The 22,595-nt window shown below is 36.5% G+C and overlaps 1 protein-coding gene across 4 annotated transcripts in view; it reads right to left on the bottom strand.

The window, feature by feature from the left end:
- The window catches only part of Cntn3 (contactin 3), a 354,817-nt gene that overhangs the window by 259,268 nt on the left and 72,954 nt on the right, over nucleotides 1–22,595 (bottom strand). For all 4 annotated transcript variants that reach the window (XM_029478975.1, XM_021164805.2, XM_029478972.1 and 1 more), the window contains exon 2: nucleotides 4,097–4,231. In XM_029478975.1, the coding sequence (XP_029334835.1) occupies nucleotides 4,097–4,151 (55 nt within the window). In that variant the 5' untranslated portion in view covers nucleotides 4,152–4,231. The remainder of the gene's footprint in view (nucleotides 1–4,096; nucleotides 4,232–22,595) is intronic.

Consider the following 22,595-nt stretch of genomic DNA (forward strand, 5'->3'; position numbering starts at 1 on the left):
TTTGTCTCCCTCTGCCTGGTGACTTCCCCGGTCTCTTTCCTTGGAATTAGTGAACCCAACCATGAGTAGTGACTTCCCAATAAACCTGCCTTTATATACTTTAATTAGGCTTGAATTGACTCATTTCATCAGTGGAGAATAACTTATCAACATTAAAAAAAGTAAAAGGAAAAGAAACAGTTATAAATCACCTTGAGTTATCTGTAGTCCAGTAAATAACTCTAATCATTTTCTAGGTGGTGAAAAGCATGGTGTAAACCAATTGAGGAAGAAATTGAAAATTTTATTTTACTCGCAAATCATAATGAACTTAACAGTCATCAAAGATCTAGCTATTAGAATTAAAAGACTAATGTTTAGGTATTTGAGAAGTAGAAAAGCAGTTTATTTGACATCTTATTGATTATTAGTCAATGACCTTTATTCCACAAAGAAATGATTCAGAAAGTAAAGCCATCCTTTGATTTCAGAAATAAATAGAAGTCTATGTTAACCGCAGTGACCAGAAAAGTCATTTAAACTAAAGTCTGGAAACTATTTCACTTCCTTCATCTAGTTAAAAAAAAAATAGAGCCATTCCCACCACACCCTGGACCCAGTTAACATGCTTCTACTCCGTAATATAAATTGTATTAATTTTTGTGGCATTGGTTTTCTAATACACCTATCGATGTGTTTTCCTTTTCTGATTTTAAAGAATTCCCAGAATGAAAATGCTCTGTTTTCTTCCTCTGGTTTTCCTAAATCTGTCTTCAACTTTTACAAAGTCTAGTACTATATGGCAAAGTTGTCTAAACAAATGAAAGAAGAAGAAGAAGGAGGAGGAGGAGGAGGAGGAGAAGGAGGAGGAGAAGGAGAAAGAAGGAGAAAGAAGGAGAAGAAGAAGGAGAAGAAGAAGGAAAGACACAAGAAAAGAATACATAAAAAAAATTTCCTGGGGGGTTGGGGGTGGTAACCCACGAACTACACAGCACTGGTTGTATATCCTGACTGTATTCTTTACTAAAAGTGAATTGTTTTTATCAATATAAAAATGTGCGGCATAATCCTTCTCTTAATTTGGGTTTATATTGCTGGGAAGAGACACCATGATCATAACAACTCTATAAACAAAAACATTTAACTGGGGCTGGCTTATAATTCCAAAGGCTAAATCCATTATTAGGAAACATAGTAGCATGCTGGCAGATATGGTGCTGGAGAAGGAATTGAGAGATCAACATCCAGACCAGCAGGCAGCAGGAAGACTTCCACACTAGGACTAGCCTGACAAAAGCCTGTCTCCACAGAGATACACTTCCTTCTACCATGCCACACCTACGCCAAGAAAGCCACACCTTCCAATAGTGTCACCTTCCATGGGCCTAGCAGTCCAACACCTGAGTCTATGAGCCCCATTTCTACTCAATCACTGTCTCTCAATCATAAATCTATTTCAAATCATGCAAAGTAGCCAAATATTTATCAATAGATTATCATACTCAAAAAACAACCTTCTAATTTTAATAATATAAAAAGAACACTGATAATTAACAGATAAACAGTAACCCACTTTCAACATTTTTTTGGATTATGTAAGAATCTGACAAATAATTCTCTGTAGTATAATTATGAAGACGACAAACTATCTAATTAATATATTACATAGAATACATTACACAAAATATAATTCAGTTCTTCCTTGAACATTTTTACTGCTGTTAAATAGCATTTCTATAAATTCAAGTTGAGATTTAACTTTCTTACAGATACTTTCACATTTAGGTATAATGTACCTTGCTTTTTCTGTAAACTGCTATAAATGTGTAAAAGATGCAGAAACAAAAATGCAGACACACACATAATGCAATTTTCCTGTGCACCAGAATCTCATTTTAAACTTCTGAAAAACAGTCCCATTTTTCTTAACTATACAGCACTGTTATTTTCTCAGGACATCTTTTTTTTTTTTTTTAAACCACTTCAAAGATTTCTAGTTGGTTTCTAGAAAAGTCACCACCCTGAAAGATATGCCTCCTGACATGAGCTGTCATTTTGATCTTTCTACAAAAACAAGAAAATAGAAAACTATGTAAAACAATTAGAGACAGAAAAAATATTTTATTTTGTCTGACTGTGTTATCTTTGTCCAAAGCCCACTTAACAGATCGGAAATTGGGATACAATTACCACCTTTTCCTTCGGTATTAGGATCCATCTTAGGAATATAATTAAGTAACTGAATTAAAAACTTATAAAAACTACAGTGGGGAATACTCCATTTATAAAGTTTAAACCACTAATCTAATATTGATCATAATTTTTTATACTTTATTATATAAATATATGAAAAATGGAATTTTAATACAAGAGCCCACACATCTACTCTTACATATATGTATGTAAATCCTGTGGGTTTTTTTACTGAACATTCCGATATGCCTCATTCATTCAAACTGCAAATATGCTACTTTTACGAAGCACATTTTTCCATAAAGAAAAGGATCTTCTAAATCCTAGGATATGAGCACTGATTTCTTTTTATGATAAGAAATGATTTTTATAATAGTCTACTTTCAAATGGGTCAGAGAATGTAAATGAACAGAGGAATAAAGGGGGGGGATAATACTATACACATGCACATATACAAATCAAACATGTCCAAATGGTACAATACTCAAATAAACGGATGAAACGATCCTATTCATCATATTAATATATGTATTATAATTCCAATCAAAACTGAAAGAAAAAATAGAAAACTACAGCTTAACATGTTGTATTACATATTATATTTCATTTAAAAATTATTTTCTTAGGCTGGGTGGTGGCAGTGCACACCTTTAATCCCAGTACTTGGGAGGCAGAGGCAGGCGGATTTCTGAGTTCCAGGCCAGCCTGGTCTACAAAGTGAGTTCCAGGACAGCCAGGGCTACACAGAGAAACCCTGTATCGAAAATAAAAATTATTTTCTTACCCACTCCCCAAAAATGTGCCAGTAAAATTAACATAATATAGTATCAAAAGAATTAAAAATATATTTAGGGTATAAATATGATTTTATTTTGCCTTCCCATTCATGAAAAAAAGCCAAAACTGTAGCAAAATATCCCAAATGCACATTATAAGAAAATTTTCAAAGAAAATATCATCATATTTTAAACAGTATATTTCATCTCAGATGACTCTATTCCTAGACATCTAACTAGGGGTAATCATGGCATGCTGAGAGCAGGAGAGGTAGTTCTCCCCAGTTCTATGCCCCTAATTGGCCATCCCATACTAAGTGGTATGTATAAGAAACATCACTAAATGGATTTGGAAGATAGTATTTTGGGTTATGTATTATATAATATATATTCATGAGTATATATATATATATATATATATATATATATATATATAATATTTGAAAAAGGGAGGTTATAGATTTGGGAGGAGATGTGCTATGTAACATGGAGGACTTAGAAGAAGGAATGAGGAAGAGGAATGATATAATTATATTTCAATTCTAATTATAATTTTATTATATATTTAATTATGACAAAATTTCATTATGAACTATATAATTACATAATTTCATCCATTTCCCTTGCTCCCTTGCAAGGGTTCCCTTGCAACCCTTCTCTTGGACTACTAAGTATATAAATACATGCTAATAAATATATAAACACAAAATATAATAAAAATAAAATGTGAATTTCTCAAGTTAAGTTGTCACACTAGGAAAACTTATTAAATTCAGCAATATAATTTTAATATCAGGTGTTCTTACAGTTTCTATGGGAATATATTGACTTGTATAAATTAGATAGAAGAATCATGAGAATCTAATTTTGAGAATTAAGAATGGGAATCTTCTTTCTGAGAAAAATGATCTGTTTGTCTTTGACCCTGTTGTAATTTTACCTTACCCTTTTAAAAGGATTTGAGAATACTCAGGCATAGATGTGTATGCCTGTAACCCAAGTATGGGAGAGGAAGGCAGGAGGATCACAATCAAATAGTGAGAATGCAGTCCATCTAGGCTACATAAAAACCTGTGTTAAAAACAAAAGCAAAGTATTTAAGCACAAAACTCAAGAATAGTTCAAATAAAATATAGCTTATTGTTACCTGCCAGGCAGCCAATGAATGAAAGCAGGATCAACTGTTTCCATGACAACATCATCTTTAATTGGCAAAAGCAAGAGTGACTCTTGTCTGGTCTCTGATGAATAGAATGATTTGTCTTCAAGTAAATCCTTTAATCTGCAAAATATATGTAAAAAACTCAGACTTAAAAACCAGTTCTTTTAAAGAGAGATTTTCTTCTTTTCTTTAAACTCTGTATCATTCACAGAAATTTACATCCTCAGATTAAAACAAATCATTTTGTTGTTGTTGTTATTGAAAACAGAAAATACTTGAAATGCAGACACTGAAACAGTGTGTGCAACTGATGGGAAGATGCAAGCAGCTTATATAATTTAAAAATTCAGCAGTGCTAAAATATTAACTATTAACACATTAAATTTTAAAACTTTTGCTAGATAATTGCAACAACTAAAATATTAACTTGAATTCAAATTTCTCTCATTTTATCTACTGGTAACAGTTTTGTAAAACTAAAGGAGTTTTAAAAAGCAGATACCTTGAAGCAAAGATTATCTAAATATCCAAATCCATGACCAGGCAAACAAATAAATACAAAGTATTGTCAACATCTATTTTAAGGCATGTTTTTGTTGTCTGAAACATGTCAGAAAGGTCTCCATTATGTATATGAATATATGTTCCTTTGTACAAGGTTCCTGTGTACTGTGGTCCTCAACAATTGCTTCCTGAGGTACACTACACATAATCAGAGATTGTGTTCCAGACTATAAATGTCTAGGCTTGCAGGGTATACTTACTGCATTAAACCAGACTTTCCTATATGTCCACTGATGTGTCCTTCTATAGTGAGTGTTCTGGGGTGAGTCATAAGAGATGTAATTACACACAGAATCCAGGAATTATGGACACTAATCTTGTGTATAGCTGGGAATTTCCTCAAGTAGAAATGTAACTGAGACTAGCTCTTCTCACAACTACTTTGAAAAACTAGACAATCATGAACCATTCTCACTACCTACCCAGTATTATTAATTACAGATGTCTTTGTTTTAGATTTCTCTTGATGCAAACATTGAAAAATAAACTAAAGAGCAAGTTCTTTACTTGAAAGATAAAAGAAGAAACCATTCAGAGATAATGAAGAGAATCAGGAAGAAAGGGCATAGTAGGAAGCTTCCTACTACACTAAGAGCAACTGCAGTTTTATGCGTCTGAAGAAACCATGAGGTTCAGCCTGGGACAGATGGACATTTTTGACTGAAAAACACCTAAAAATTTTGCCTACTAAAGGACAAAGGGTTGAAAGTTCTTGTATATGTATTCTCTCTGTGGTCATATGAGAATGGCTCCTAAGACTTTAGTAACTTGGTACTTTTTACCTCTTAAAGGTACAGTCTCGGCTGGGCGTGGTGGCGCATGCCTTTAATCCCAGCACTCTGGGAGGCAGAGGCAGGCGGATTTCTGAGTTCGAGGCCAGCCTGGGCTACAGAGTGAGTTCCAGGACAGCCATGACTACACAGAGTAACCCTGTCTCAAAAAAAAAAAAAAAAGGTACAGTCTCTTCATATCCCAGTACAGAATGCTCAGAAGAATAAATCAGAACCTACTATATGACACAGCTATACCACTCATTTGTCATAAACTATAAGCACTAAATGCTCTAATCCACTGGTACTTTCTCAGCCATGTTCATTGCCTTTCTGTTCACAATTCTAGGAAACAGAAATAATCTAAATATCCTTCAACCAATGGGCAATGAATGTGGTAGACATACACAGTGGAATTCTATTCAACTGTAAAGAACTATAAAATTAAGAAATGTGTGGGTAAATTATGGAATTAGAAAATATTATACTGAGTGAGATAATCTGAACCAAGAAAGACAAATATTACATATATTCTCCTATTTGAGGGTCCTAGGTCCAAGTTTTTAGGTGTAAATATATACTCTCAAGTAACTACAGAAACTAGAAAAGTCCCTGGGGACTTTGGTGCAGGGTGGAGCTGTAGAGAAAGAAATAGTAGGACATAAGTGAGACTATGTGAGAAGTAGGAAAAACGACAGATGGGACTTTATCTTCCAAGAGGGAAGAAAGGGAAACATTAAGGAAGAAGGAGGGAAGAGGTCTAAAGAATGACAAAAATTATAAAAACAGCTATAGGGAAATATTTTCTTTTATGTTTATTTAAAACCATATAAAATATAAGTGTATATATACACGCATTTTTGGGATGAAGTTAACATCCCACTGCTACAGACACCACAGGCTTAGGAAACAGGACTTCAGGGAAACAACTTGGAGCTGACTTGGGCATCTTCACCCTGAGGACTGCCTCTTATATATAGGAAGTATATCCAACTTGCCAAGGGAAACAACCAACCTGTATTCCTACTGTGTTGATTTTCATAAAAATGTACCCCATGGGCTTAAATGTTTGACCACTTTGTCGTCAGTTGGTGGACTAGATTGGGAAGGATTAGGAGGTTTGGCCTTGTAAGGAACATGACATGTGAAACAGGCTTTGTGCTCTTTCTGCTTCCTGACTGATGGATGTGATCTCAGCTGATACTCCTATCTGTTTCCACATTGTCTGCCATTATGGACTATAACCGTCTGAAACCATAGACAAATCAAATGTTTTCTTCCAGAAGTTGCCTTAGTCATGGTGTTTGATAAGAGAAATAGAAAAGTAACACCAACCCAGGTGTAAAGCCTGTGAATCCCAGCAATGACTGGCCTGGCAAGATGCCCATAACGGTACAAGAGTAACACTTAATCCTGGATGTAACAACTGCTGTCTATTCCTACTTTAGTTTCACCCAGTAGGAGAGAATGCACTCTTGGCACTGCAAATCTAGTAGACTACTCATAGCTAGAGAGGTTACAGACCTAGCAAAGAGAACCTTCCAAAGCCATTTTCCTAAGCCAATATCATTTCTAACCCACAGATAAGTGTAGCTCTCATTCCTCTACAAGGAAGCTGCTTTGCAAAGGATGAAAATTATTACAAAGATTCCCAAACTGTTTAAAATTCAGAGGAGTTAATGTGGTGTGCCCAACTCCTACTAATAGATCTTCCCAAGGCTTAGGGGAAAAAAAGCACAGAAGCAGGGGGAACAAAATGATTGTAAGAGTCAGAAAATCAGGACATACACTCCTACCTAGTATCTTCTATATGTGACATGGAAGCATCACCCATGAAATCTCTAAAATAGGATAAATAAAATAAAATAAGATTATGATCAGAATGATGGCTATTAGCAGCTTGTTTCATGCATAGTGTATTCAGACACTGATTACTCTGTTCCAAGATCTAGTTACAGTTCAGACACAGGCAAAGTCATGATTATTGAAGAATCTCCTGTATCAATGTGGTGCAAAGAATAGTCCCTAAATATTTCTAATTGGTTAATAAAAGACTAAACAGCCAATGAGTGGGCAGAGAGGAATGAAAGAGTGGATGGATTTCTGGTCCCAGCCAGGAAAGTGAGGGGGGAATCTCATGAGGAAAGGGAGGGTCCAGGAGAAAAGGGGCCATGAGATGTATGAAAAAGATGGTTGCCATGAGATTGGGCGTGAGGAATTGGCAAGGAAGTTCTCTCTGAGGACAGACAACCTCAGCATACCAATCCAAAGACAGACTAAATATAAATATCTCAGGTTGTGTGGCTGGTACAAAGCTAGGACAGCATAGAGAGTTAGAAATATCTGCTCAGTTATTGTGCTTAAAGCTTGTTGAATAAATCGATAAGTCTCCAACTCAATCATTGGGGATCTAGCCAGGTTAGAAAGAACTGTCAGTTTTAAATTTCATATAGATGATATCATCTGTAGACAGTTGATATTCCATAGTCACATCCCTAGATGAGAAAATACAGATGTTCAATGGCTACTGTGAAAGGGATAATTGATCTCCTAGAACAAAACCACACACAGGTAGTCCAATCCCAAGACCTTACCCCTGGATATGTGTGCACATGAGCAAACCAAATGGCTTTAGTACTTTATATATACATGTGTGGCTTATAGATACATATATGCAGTAATGGTGATGAGAAAAGAGATTCAGAATTTGAAAGGTTTACAGGAGAGGTTGGAGAGAGCCCAAAGAGCTCAGAATACCCACAATACAACTCACAGACCATATGGAGCTTAATAAGGAGAAAGACAAAAGTATGTGTGTTTCAATCCTACCTAGAAAGGGGAACAGAATAATCAGGGGAGGTAGAGGGAGGGAGGGAGGGACCTGGAAGGGAAAGGGGAGGGGGAGAGAAAAAAAAGGAGGGGCAGGATCAGGTATTGGAAGAGACAGAGGGAAGTCCAGAGGTCCAGGAGAATTAATAGAAATGTGTAGCAGTGAGGGATAGGGAATCAGGGGAACCATTAGAAAGTCCCAGACACCAGGGAAGTGAGAGACTCCCAGGACCCAGTAGGGATAACATTAGTCAAAATACCCAACAAAGCAGGGATAGAACCTGAAGAGAACACCTCCAGTAGATAGGCATGGCTGGCAGTTGAGGGAAGGGACCACCCACCCATCTCAAAATTTTAACCTGGAATTGTTCTTTTCTAAAGGAAACACAGATTCAAAAAAAAAAAAAAAAAAAATGTAGCAGAGACTGAAGGAAAGGCCATCCAGAGACCTCCCCAATTTGTATAGCTGTCCTCTGAGAGACTCCAGCAACACTCGACTAAGACAAATGCAAATACTCACAGCCAACCATTGGACTGATTTCAGTGACTGATTTCAGCCAACCATTGGACTGATTTCAGTGACCTCATTGGAAAAGTTAGGGGAAGGACTGAAGGACCTGAAGGGGATTGCAACTCCATAGGAAGAACAACAATAACAGATTTCTCAGAGCTCCCAGGGACTAAAGTACCAACTAGAGTATACATGAGACTGTCCATGGCTCCCACTACATATGTAGCAGAGGATTGCCTTTTCTGGCATCTTGGGATGGGAGGCCCTTGGTCCTGTGGAGGCTTGTTGCCCCCGTCCGTGTAGGGAGATGCTACAAAGGCAGGAGTGGGTGACCGGGTGGAGGAGCACCCTTTTAGAGGCAAAGGGGAGGGGCATGGGATGGTTTCCAGAAAAGAAACCAGGAAGTGGGACAACATTTGAAATGTAAATAAATAAAATAATTAATAAAACATAAAAGCAATAACAATGAAGATACAGTGCTCATGTATGAGGTTCTCAAAATAATTACTAATATGAGAATAGAGCCATTTGAAAAGTCAGTGAAATTCTAACAAATTGTGGTATAATTAAATTTTAAACAAGCATTGAAATCATAAATATTATGAGTTGTATTTACCTTTGAAGATTAAAAGACATTTTTCTTCAATATGGCAATTTTAGTGTTTTTCACAAATTCATAGAAATTACAACTTTATATTTTACAAACTATAAGACTTATGAGAAAAGTGGAGTTAATACCTATATTCTGTTTTCATCTGATTCTGGAAGAGCCTTTTAAATGTAGTCGCTTTTCTTTAATTATCACTGTTAAAGTTTACCACTGACTTTATAAATAATTAAGGCAATTAATAAGAATCACGATTTGACTTTGCAAATTGCCAAGTATTGTCATGGAAAAAAGAGATACATTATAGCTCTTCCCAGTTTTGAAATCACACAGCTGAAATAAATACAAAAGAAGTTACTGAGGCAAGACAAGAACAAAAAAAAATGTCATCTGCTACTATAAGAATAATCTATTTTTCACAGGAATCTTTTAAAACAAAGGAAAAGACAAAACAAAACAAAACTAGATAGCCTTTAGAATTTTGGTAACAGACATTTGCATTGGGGGTAGCAAAGCTACTATATTTACAACGCATGCTCCATGGCAAGTCTTTAAATAGTCTCCAGATTTAATACATATTGACAAATGTAATCGTTAATGTCAGCTGAGCTAAAAAAAATGCTAGACCTTGGACTCAAAACAAAAATGCTCTAAATAGTTGTTCCTGGTGGAGCTAAAAGGAGAAGGAGACATTTGTGGCTTTTGTCATCCACTTTAGAAAACTGCAGCTAAGACTGTGAATCATGAAGTATTGATACATATTATTTCAAATGTATAAAGACAATTTTAACGTTGTCTTGGAAAACGCTCAGTGTTTAGCCTCTTTGGGGATGAGAACAGTGAGACTTATTTTCTACTACAGTAACAAATACTTCCCATCTTCAAGTGGAAATACTCAACAGCAATTCTGTGTAAAGGAATTATGTAACATCGACAACAAACATCACCTTCACACTCCCTCACACTCACAAATAGCCACCTTCCAATTTCCAGACTCAAACACCTTTGATATGCTTCTCCACATGCACACACACATGCACACATGCATAGACACACACACACACACCTTTGAGAAAGTTCGAGACATTTAGTATAGTAAAATATATAACCATTGATTTTTTTTAAAGACCAAGTCCTATGAGACTTAATTGCTCTGTGAATGCTTTGGAGTGTACATCAGTAGTCTTTCCTGTAACTTTACCACAAAATCATGGGTTCAACTACTCATGACTTCACTTTTTTTCATGAAATAAATAATAACAACAACAATAAAAGTCCAGCCAGTTTAGAAACAAAGAATACAGAATCTACTTTGCTTTCATTCATCATCATCATTATAATCATCATCATCCTTTCATTCCTTCATTTATAATATGCATATCATCCAGAAATACAGTTTAGCCCGTCTACATAGTAAGTCTGACTCCCCTATGCTGGAACTAAGCGGGTTGGTAAGATGTCATGTACAAAAACTCTGGACGACAAGTCCTAGGCCCCTCACAGCTTTCCGTATGATCCTGCAATTTTAAACCCAGAGTGTGCAGGTCTGGATGTGACATTTGACACCAGTAGTTCTGAGTTTACAGAAACACAGAGGATAACGACGGCAAACGAAAATGGAAGTCACCTCATGCTCTGGAGAACATCTCTGTCGAGTCAGCTTCCCTACTTTGACACTTTGTCATTCTCAGCACTAATGGTAGTTATTTTGAAAGTATGATATCTGTCATGAACTAGATAGTAATCTGCAAAAACTGTGAACAACAACTTTTTGTACACTGGCATTCTCATGTCAGCATCAGCCAAATATACATACATTCCTACTACTAGAGCAATGGCTCTCAACCATCCTAATGCTGTGACTCTTTAATGCAGTTCTTCATGTTGTAATGACCCCCAATCATAGTTTCTTCTCTTGCCACTTCATAACTGAAATTTTGCTACTATTATAAAACACAAAGTAATATTCAATCACTGTGAAAAGATCATTTGACCTTACAAAGGAGTTGCAGCCCACAGGTTGAATATCATTGTATGAGACAAAATGAACCTCAGCCAAATGTTTCCAGAATTCTTTTGTTGTTATTGTTACTAATATCAGTATTTAAAATTTTTGGATTCATTGTTTTCTTTAACCATCTTTAATCTATTTTTAACTTTATTTTTATTGGATATTTCATTTATTTAATTTCAAATGTTATCCCCTTTTCTGGTTTCCCCTCCATAAACCACTTATCGCATCCGAACTCCCCCTAATTCTATGAGGGTTTTCCCCCACCCACACACCCACTCCTGCCTCACCACCCTCACATTTCCCTACACTGGGGCATTGAGATTTCCCAGGACTAAAGGTCTCCTCTCCCATATTTAATCTATTTTTACTGTCCAGTCATTATCCTGCTCCTGACCTGTCCTCAGACAGTTCCTTATCCCATTTCTCCTCTCCTGTCACCAAGACGATGTCCTCATCACCCACACTGCCAGACCTTCACACTCTAACCATTCTCAGCCTTGAGGATCCAGAATTCTTTAAACTGGAGTAATTCGTTACATAGATATATATGTATGTATGTATTCATGGTAATTTCTGCATATTCAAAAATTTATTTCCATTTTCATTTAAAAATTAATATGAACTAATAAAGAAAAAAAGCAGACATTAATATAAATCTTATTAAATTGTAGTAAATCTGAATTAAGTCATTTATTCAAAGAAATTTTTATTTAAAAAATAGGAATATCCCTGAGAAGTCTAGCCTCAGTGAAGTTTTTAAATAGCTTAAACATTTGGTGAGGAATGCCATTGCTGGCATCCTGGTAATTTTTCATTTTCATTGTCTAGTAATGTGTATATAGATATATATATACACATATAAACACATACATTAGCATATGTCACTCTGTGTATACTCTGGTGAGTTTCTAAATTATAAACACAAAACATATTGCCTGGAAACTCTGAGTTGTCTTGTATTTATTTCAGAGCCTTTTCCACTTTGTTCTCAATTTAGCATCCTCCGCCCTGTCAAAAAAATCAATGTCAATGATACAACGTCAGGAAGGAAATTACAGACTATTTTTTTCAATAGGCTCCACTAGTTTCATTCAAGTGCAGGTTGAAGGAGAAGACACAGCTATTGAACCATGCCAACTCATGATCTGTTTCAAACTATGACCTGGTAAGATGGTGCCTCCTGTGTCCACTTGACAGTGTTTCTTCAACGTCTCAGTGCACTTGACTTTGCTTCAGTGCACTTGACCATTTCCAGGGCATGCTGACCGGACCACAGGCACAACTTATATTTGACATGTTACTGTGACCCTAATTACATATTTTCGAAAAGGCTTTGCTTTTTTTCAGCAAATTTACATTTCATTAAATAGTTAAAAGTTCCAAAGTGAACCTTCACCCTCCAAAACAACCACACTAACTTGTCTCTGAGGGAGCCAAACATAAGAGACTTTTGAGAATTTTTAGAAAAGGACCCATTTCTCTTGCAGAGAACATTGGCACAAATAGATATTTGAGGATTGTTAAATTCAATGATGGAAGAAAGATAAATGATGAATTTCATATTATGTTCTTTACATTCATTTCCCAAATAAACAGGAGTAGGATGTACCTTCAACTTTTCATAATTATAAATGTTGCCATTGAAGACTTGATGAAGTCCTGAGTGAATGTATTTTGTTGATGTGAGCATGGCCATATCAGGGATTCCAACACTTCAGACCAGACCGGTAGAAATGGCAAGGCTTTCCCCTGGTCAACTACAGATGTTGACAGTGTGTGAAAAGGATCAAGCACAGCTTTCTCTTCTGAGATAACTATAGACCAAATCCTCTAGAGAGAGCCCCTATCTATATTAGATAATGTGCTTGCTCCCTCAGCTGTATATAACTCTCCATTAGATTGCACAGCTCACTCAATTCCCAATATTCTGTACTTGTGTCTGTTTCCCAGTTGCCCAAATCAAGTTGATCTCAGAGCTGTTCAAGTCATGACGTTTTGCTTCCTACTCCCTTTTTCAATGAGGATGTGATCCAGACTTCATTTGACAGTGATGAGGAATAATATACCGTTTCCTACGTCTGCACAATACTTTCTGATGTCTAGTCCTTACTTAGAATATTAAAAAACCTTGATAAGGTAATATGATAGAAATGGTTTTCTACAAAGGCAGTTTGCACAGTGCCAGGAAGGAATTAAGAAATAATGTAATAACCAATAGCTTCTGTGGAGGTTTCTTTGCCAGGCATGGTTCTAATTGCTTTCATTGGCCTAATCCACTTCATCCTCATGACAGCCTGTAGGACTTATTCACACGATATCTTCATTTTTCAGAACAAGAAACAGGGGAATGGTTGGGTTAATAAACTTATCCAAGAGAGACAGAAATCAAAGAAGCTCTGAAATTATAACATTTTTTTTTCTGATAATAGGTGTCAAATGGAGAACTCAAACAGCAAGATCATTACACAATACTGGAGTATAATTTGATTCTCTTGTATGCGTGTTTACTATGTGAATTGGTACAAATGGTCATTGGAACTAGTCATATTAGTATCATTTCATCAGATTTTAGTTATATGTCAGAGATTTAGACTCATAATGTAAATGACTTGGGAACTTAATTTTTTATTAGATATTTTCTTTATTTATATTTCAAATGTTATCTCCTTTCCTAGTTTCCCCTCTGAAAATCCCCTATCCTATCCCACCTCTCCCTGCTCCTCAACCTATCCACTCCCACTTCCTGGTCCAGGCATTCCCCTATACTGGGGCATAGGACCTTCATAGGACAAAGGTCCTCTCCTGCCATTGATGACCAACTTGGCCATCCTCTGCTACATATGCATCTAGAGCCATGAGTCCCTCCGTGTGTTTTCTTTGATTGGTGGTTTAGTCCCAGGGAGATCTGGGGTTACTGGTTTAGTTCATATTTTTGTTCCTCCTAGGAGGCTGTAAAGTGCCCCTTCAGTTCCTTGGGTACTTTCTCTATCTCCTTCATTGGGGACCTCTATCAGATGTAGGGTTAGTAAAGATCTTTTCCCAATTTGTTAGTTCCTGTTTTGTCCTATTGACAGAGTCCTTTGCCTTACAGAAGTTTTGTAATTTTATGAGATCCCACATGTCAATTCTTGATCTTAGAGCATAAACTATTAGTGTTCTGTGCAGGAAATTTTCCCCGGTACACATGTGCTCAAGGTTCTTCCCCACTTTCTTTTCTGTTAGTTTCAGAATATCTGAAGATATTCTGTGAAGGTCCTTGATCCACTTGGAGCTGAGCTTTGTAGAAAGTCATAAGAATGAATCGATTTGCATTCTTCTGCATGCTAACTGCCAGTTGAACCAGCACCACTTGTTGAAAATGCTGTCTTTTTTCCACTGGATGGTTTCAAAGGCAAGTGACCATAGGTTTGTGGGTTCATTTCTGGGTCTTCAATTCTATTCCATTGATCTACCTGCCAGTCACTGTACCAATAACATGCAGTTTTTAAACACAGTTGCTCTGTAGTACAGCTTGAGGTTTGAGATGCTGAGGTCCCCAGAAGTTCTTTTATTGTTGACAATAGTTTTCACTATTTTTGGTTTCTGTTATTACAGATAAACTTGGAAATTGTTCTTTCTAACTCTATGAAGAATTGAGATGGAATTTTGATGGGGATTGCATTGAATCTGTAGATTGCTTTCGGCAAGATGGCCATCTTTATATATTAATCCTGCCAATCCATGAGCATGGGAGATCTTTCCATCTTCTGAGGTCTTCTTCGATTTATTTCTTCATAGACTTGAAGTTCTTGTCATACATATCTTTCACTTGTTTGGTTAGAATCATAACAGTATACTGTAAATTGTTTGTGACTATTGTGGAGGGTGTGGTTTCCCTAATTTCTTTCTCAGCCTGTTTATCCTTTTAGTATAGGAAGGCTACTGATTTATTTGAGTTAATTTTATATCCAACCACTTTGCTGAAGTTGTTTATCAGCTGTAGGAGCTCTCTGGTGGAGTTTTAAGGGTCACTTAAGTATACTATCATATCATCAGAAAATAATGATACTTTGACTTCTTTGTTTCAAAACTGTATCCCTTTTACTTCCATTTGTTGTCTAATTGCTCTAGCTAGAACTTCAAGTACTATATTGAATAGATAAGGAGAGAGAGGGCTGCATTGTCTGTCCCTGATTTTAATGGGGTTGCTTCAGGTTTCTCTCCATTTAGTTTGATGCTGCCTACTGGTTTGCTGTATATTGCTTTTACTATGTTTAGCTATGGGCCTTCAATTCCTGATATTTCCAAGACTTTTAACATGAAGGGATGTTGAATTTTGTCAAATGTTTTTTCAGTATCTAATGAAATGATCATGACTTCTTTTTTCTTTAGTTTGTTTATGTAGTGGATTACACTGATGAGTTTCCATATATTGAACCATTCCTGAATCCCTGAGATGAAGACAACTTGATTGTGTTGAATGATCCTTTTGATATGTTCTTGGATTCAGTTTGTGAGAACTTTACTGAGTATTTTTGCATTGATATTTATAAGGGAAATTGGTCTGAAGTTCTCTTCTTTGTTGGGTCTTCATAAGGTTTTGGTATCAGCTGTGATACCACATAACTGTGGCTTCATAGAATGAATTGGTTAGTGTTCTTTCTGTTTCTATTTTGTGGAGTCGTTTGAAGAATATTGGCATTACATCTTCTTTGAAGGTCTGATAAAACTCTGCACTAAACCCATCTGGTCCTTGGCTTTTTTTTGGTTGGGAGACTATTAATGACTGCTGCTATTTCTTAGGGGTTAGAGGAATGTTTAGATAGTTTCTCTGATCCTGATTTAACTTTAGTATTTGGTATCTGTCTAGAAAATTTTCCATTTCATCCAGATTTTCCTGTTGTGTTGAGTATAGACTATTGTAGTAGAATCCGATGATTTTTTGAAATTCCTCAGTTTCTGTTGTTATATCTCCCTTTCCATTTCTGATTTTGTTAATTTAGATACTGTCTCTGTTGGCCACTTAATTTTAAGCACTGAACAACAACCTATCATCTCTATACTAGCGGTGAGTTTAAAATCATGCTACAACCATATTTTAGACTCAAATAAACTTCTCACAGCACTACCAAGTAACAAACATTAGTAGGAATACCGCATGTTTTAAATATATTACCATTATGTATCAAAATGAAATATACATATTTAAATATACACAAGATATTCCTGGAAGGATATATAAATCTTAGTAAAGGAAAATTTCCTTAAGGAAAGCAGTGTACTTAGGAAAAATGACCATTTTGATATTTTTATTGAAAGTATGTATATAAGATAAACATTATCAGAAGTATATTGATTGAGGCTGCAATTGTTTCGTTCGGGACCAAGAAAGAGATAAAAAGAGGAATATCATAGGAAGAACTGAAAAGGGTATAGAAAAACAAACTTCCCTCAGTTTATATTCCATGGCTTTTGTTTCTCTAGTGTAGAGTTACAGAGAGGAAATGTTGTAGAGATAATCTCCTCTTCTATATGGAAGCATCATCTGTCATAAAATGGTACTGGTTTATTGGCTTACGCAGGAAATAGGAAGGTGGAAATTCCAGTACAGAGAGAGGAGCTCTGGGAACAGAGTCAGGGACAAAAAGGATTCACTCCAGACACAGAAAAAGATGGGTCATGCGAAACTGAGGATCAGGTAATCAGTCAAATGGCATGACTTAGAATAAAATAAACAGGGAATTAAGATATGAGCTAGTTGGCAAACAGAGCCAAAGCTATTGGCCTAAGCATTTATTGATATATAAGAAGTCTCTGAATTATTATTACAGGGAACTAATCCACAGGTGGAAAAGCAAGATGGTAAAATTACAAAATGTTTCTGAAATGGAGGGAGAACACAGATGCACTGGGATCAGTGGCTTCTGAGATCATTCCTAAAGGAGGGCTGTAAGAGACAAGAAAGAATATAAGAACACAGACTTAAGAGGGTGGCAAAACTGGTACAGAAGGCAATTCACACCAGGAAAAGAAAACAACAACAAAAACAAAAACAAAACAAAGCAGCTGATGGAAGGGCCAGAACATAGACGGTGAATAAGAAGCATGATGAAATCTAGAGTATAAGACATGAGCAGATGAATAGAACATGTGAGGAACACTGTAGGTGCGCCAGTGCCTAACACTTGCAGATTATATCACTGGAACAAAGGTGACAGAGTTCTATAAGAAAGCAATAAAGATCATCCAAAGAATTAGAATCACCAGACTCAAGGTGGAACTGGGGAGAAGGTCAATGGGCAGGAAGATTCTCCAGGGGTAGAGTACTTGCCTAGCATGCAGAATGCTATGGGTTACAGCTCCAGCACAACACACACACACACACACACACACACACACACACACTCATACATAACACTCTTATCCTAAAATGTAAAGTGAAACGATATACTACTGTTCAGTGGTTAAGAGAAGAAACAGACAGTGAAATCGAGACATTTCCAGATATCCTGGTTACTGTCTTTCCAGAGGACTGCCAGGCTAGTCTCTGGTTACTTATGTATCTCCAAGGGGTAGTGTGGGTCACAGAAATGTAAATACCTGGCCAGGGTAGGCAGTCAGCATGCACTGCATCCTGTGGCTGCATTTTATGCTCAACGTTAAATTTAGAAGCTGTAGTGTGATTCCATGGAGTCACTCTACTTGGAAGAGTTGAAAACACCAGTAGCTCCACTTCCCATTATTTCTCTCCACAGCCTCTGCTGCCTGGGTGGCCAGCTCAGACTAAATGCTCTCTAAGCACTCTCACACATTAACAACACTAGTAATTCAATATGGCTGGGATACAGCACTTAAGAGAACCTCTCAGCCCTCACTTATCCAAAGGACAGAGCAGAGACAGTTGGTTCAGAATAGATGACAGTAATAAATGCAAAGCATTAAATGAGTTCAGGGCAGGTACTCTGGGTTCTCTGTAAACATTAACATAGCATATCTGGAATACAGTACAGCCAGCCTTTATGTTATATGTTTTAGTTTCAGGAATTTAATCTAATTCATATCCATAAAAATGGACAACTTTTAGCTGCTCATTGGTTAGAAGATAATGAATTTTATAATAAAATAAATGGTATAAAATATTGTATAATTGTTTTAAAAATCAAAGTTTTTTTTTCATTTTTTGTTAACATAAAATAAGAATATAGACAAATGTATGGCTTAATGAATTTTTGTGAGGCAAACTCCTTGCAGGGGTTCCTTTTAATGGGTGTCCTCTGATCTGATCTCACATTCCCTGCAGAGAATAGCTTCTCTTACAAGGAGGTTCCAAGTTAGTGTTGTTTAAACTGAAAATTTTGGTAGCTCTGGATTATTCTTTAGGTAGACTTTTAGATGAAAAATTAAAGTAGGATATCAGCTATAATGAGATACTGAACTTGATAATGGTTAGTAATGCTTCCTCTATATATGTGAGCATTGATTCCTAAAATATTTAGTATCACTTACTGTAAGCATTCATCACAAATAATTTTCAAAATGTCTAAGAAAAAATGGCATATGATTAAATGTGTTGTGCATATACATATACACATACATATATACCATTATATATGTATATACAAGGTTTACAAAAATTTAATGCCATTTTCCTCAAATATAATATCTATAAAATATTAATGGTAAGTTTTATGAAACTAGTTTATTGTAAGAATTAATAATGTGATTATATGTGATAACTCCCTGGTATTCAATAAAGATTCTTATTGCTCCAATTTCAAAACAAACAAACAAACAAAACCAAAGAACCTCAATGTAATTGGTACCTTGGCTTGGAATAAAGCCTTAAATGATGAATTAATGAAGCAGGGATCTCTAACTCACTTTAAAGGGTATAACTAAGGGCTCTGTACTACTTGCATCATAAAAAGGAGAGAGAAGAAAAAAAAAAACAAGAACAACACTACAACACTTGTGAAGCTTAGCTGTTTGGTTGCTTTTCTCTTCTTTTCTTTTATTTTTTTCTTTTCTTTTCTTTCTTTTCTCTTCTTTACTTTTTTCATTTTTTTTATCCAAGTTGCTTTATCACAGTGAATGGAGTGATTTTGACACCTTTGAGAAATGCTAATCATGGCTATGAATAGTTCTCTGCTTAGCATTCACACCTATTAGGGGCTGTATCTAGGTGTGTAAAACATTCACTCTATCAACATAGAAGTGTAAATCTAAATTGGGGCAAACTGTGATCTCAGCTTGAATTGATACCACAACCTCAATTCCAGCAGAAGGGAGAGAGAGGCAGTCACAGCCTCCACCTGCTTTCACATAAATACGAAACTATTCAGTTGAATGCACCAGACCAGAATGAGCATGAAATCTAAGGATGGCACACACACACACACACACACACACACACACACGCTCAGGCATATTTGACAGTCTGGTCCAGTTAGAAGACCATGCATGAGTGGTCTATGAGAGTTACCAGTTTCTAACTGATAGTAAATATTTAAAACCCCAACTTTTCAGTCAACCAAAGGATATCTCCCACTTACAGGAAGGCCATCTTGAAATCTCTAGCCACAAAGGACATTTCGTCTAAGACAATGAAAAGTGTAAGTGACCACCATTGCTGCTGCAAACACAATATTGCATAACACAGAGACAATGCAACATTTCTTAAAATGTCCTCCAAGAGAGGCAGAGGCGGGGAATAAAGCTCCACTTTTCAAAGGACAATATGTCCATTACACCAAATGCAATAAAATGCATTTGTGTTTTATTCAAAGAGATAGTTCTAATTCATCCACAATCATGAGCATTTAAGGAGCAAAACCATAACAAAATACCAGAGGTTGTAGCCCTCTTAGTGACTTTCCCAGCTGCCTCAGACCACAAGGAGCCTCTTCTCAGGAGGTCATCTTGCCAGAAATTTATTTTGTTTGCACATCACTCAGGAGATTATAACTATTGGCAGGGAAAGTTTGAGGATCTTATGGAAATTGAAAGTAAGAACTAATTGTCAAAATATTAATTTCATGTACCAATCGTCAGTGTTGGCCCACTGCCGCATGTCCTAATCCCCCCCGACTTGACAGAGAGAGATGGATATATGAATGAGTCACACACAGTAGCAGTTTGAGGTGAGGGCAAGGATTCAGAATCCTATGCTGTTCCTCTGCTTCTAGAATTCTCCTAGACACACACTGATGGCAGCTTTCCTTCTGGAAGTGGACTTAGTGATTTCAGTTTGTTCAGAAACAGGGTCACTGGTTCTGCTTCTCTGGACTCTCCTATACTAGGCCATTCTTAGCACATTCTTAGCCATATCTTAATTTGAAGGAAATGAACACGTTCCTTTCAATGTTCATTCACATTTCACAATACATAAAAGAAATGTAACTTCTCATAAATGCATGTTCTGATCTTGCCAATATCTGAAAAGGTGAGGCTAAGAAACTAGGCAGGCATCATTCTCTAAGCTAGTGATGGGGCAAAAGGCTGCCTGCCTTGTACAAAAAAAAGAAAATGAAAAAGAAAAAAAAAAGAAAAAGAAAAAAGAAAGAAAGAAATGGAAAAAAAGCTACTTCGTGATTTTAGACAACCGTTAACTTCCCACATCTTTTCTCTACATTGGAAACTGTTTAAATTTTTACAAACCAAAGGCTCAGTTTAAGAAAACCAGCCGAAAGACAAGGTCTTACCCACAAGGCTGGGATTTTGAGGCTTTTGTATGACCTTCTCTCAAGGGAAAACAGTGGAACACAGACACATGACCTAGTAAGACTCTTTGTGGACCCATCAAGCCAGTTCAGTTGATAGAACAGCATTTGCTATAAAAGCCTGAAAATATTCAAAGTCTGTACCTTGGAACCCGCATAAAGTGGAAGAAAAGACCTGAATCCAGAAATGTGTCTCCTAACCACCTTTATACATGTAGGTCCATCCCACCTCTATACATATATTTCCATCCTATCCCTCCTCAAACACATAGTAAGAATCATAAACAATGATAAAATGTAAAAATACAAAATATAAATTATCCTCAAAGATAAACTCTGCTCTTTCCACACTTTACCTGGTCATTTCCTCTGGCACACCCTGTATGCTCAAAAGCCTGTGATGACCCCAGCCCACAGAAGACACTCCAAACAATATGTGTTGAATTAATCAACATTAGGTTTCAGGCAGTAGTTACCATACTTGGCTCAACATTAGACCATCTGGGGAGCTATGCAGAAACACAGACCCCCTCAGTCCACTGAATCATAATTTCTAGGCACCAAGCCCAGAATTTGTATTATTAAAAAAAAAATCCTCAAGTAATTATACTGCAAAATCATACACACACCCAAGAACTGTGGGCTATGACATAATGAGCCTGGAAACTCTAGTCCTAGCTGTCAGTGACAAGACTCATGGGTGACATCTTATCATGTTTAAACCTGAGTTTCATTTTCCTTTTGCTTTGTGAATTTTTGCTCTGGGGACAGCTGGGGCTAAAGAAAATCAAGTTCAAGTTGCTACTCAAATGAGTTGATTCTAAATGTATACGTGGTGTCTGCATGCACCAGCTGAACAAACGCCAACAAAAAGTCTCAATGGGACACATGGTAAGAGAAACAAATCTCCCCAGAAATGTCAAAGAAAAGGTTTCCCTTAGGGATAAAGGTTCACAGGGGAGTGGTAAAAAGTGAAAAAGAAAAATGTCAGAATCTCCAAACAAGAAAGATGCAGAAGAAATTCTAAGATCCCAGAAGGTCAAGCCAAAGGCAAAGACAGGAAGATAAAGGTAATCTGGACAAATGGATGACCTATGACTCATTCAATATCCATCTTCACTCCATCTACAGTTCATAAGCTGCGAGAATTCTCTGAAATCAGCAAGACAGTCTGGCCACCGGAATGCAAGTTCGTTACAAAATAGAAATCCCTAAGCTGAGTGATTAGAGATGTAGAAAACGCAAAATCTTGTGATCCTGGAAGAAACAAGTCATGATTGAGACCCTCTAATGCCCAAATACAGCAGAGCTTCTCATATAAACTGGGAAAGGTGCTAGTTATTGGAAATGGCTTTGTGTATCCTATTTAGTAACTTTCTGGGAGACACTTAGACCAGCCTGGTAAGAATTTTTCTTCCTTTGGTTACATAACCTTCTCATTTTGTCCTTTGAAAGGAGAGTGAACAACCCTCTTCCGGTCAGAAAACCACC

Source organism: Mus caroli, chromosome 6 (assembly GCF_900094665.2).
Source record: "Mus caroli chromosome 6, CAROLI_EIJ_v1.1, whole genome shotgun sequence".
Lineage (NCBI taxonomy): Eukaryota > Metazoa > Chordata > Mammalia > Rodentia > Muridae > Mus > Mus caroli.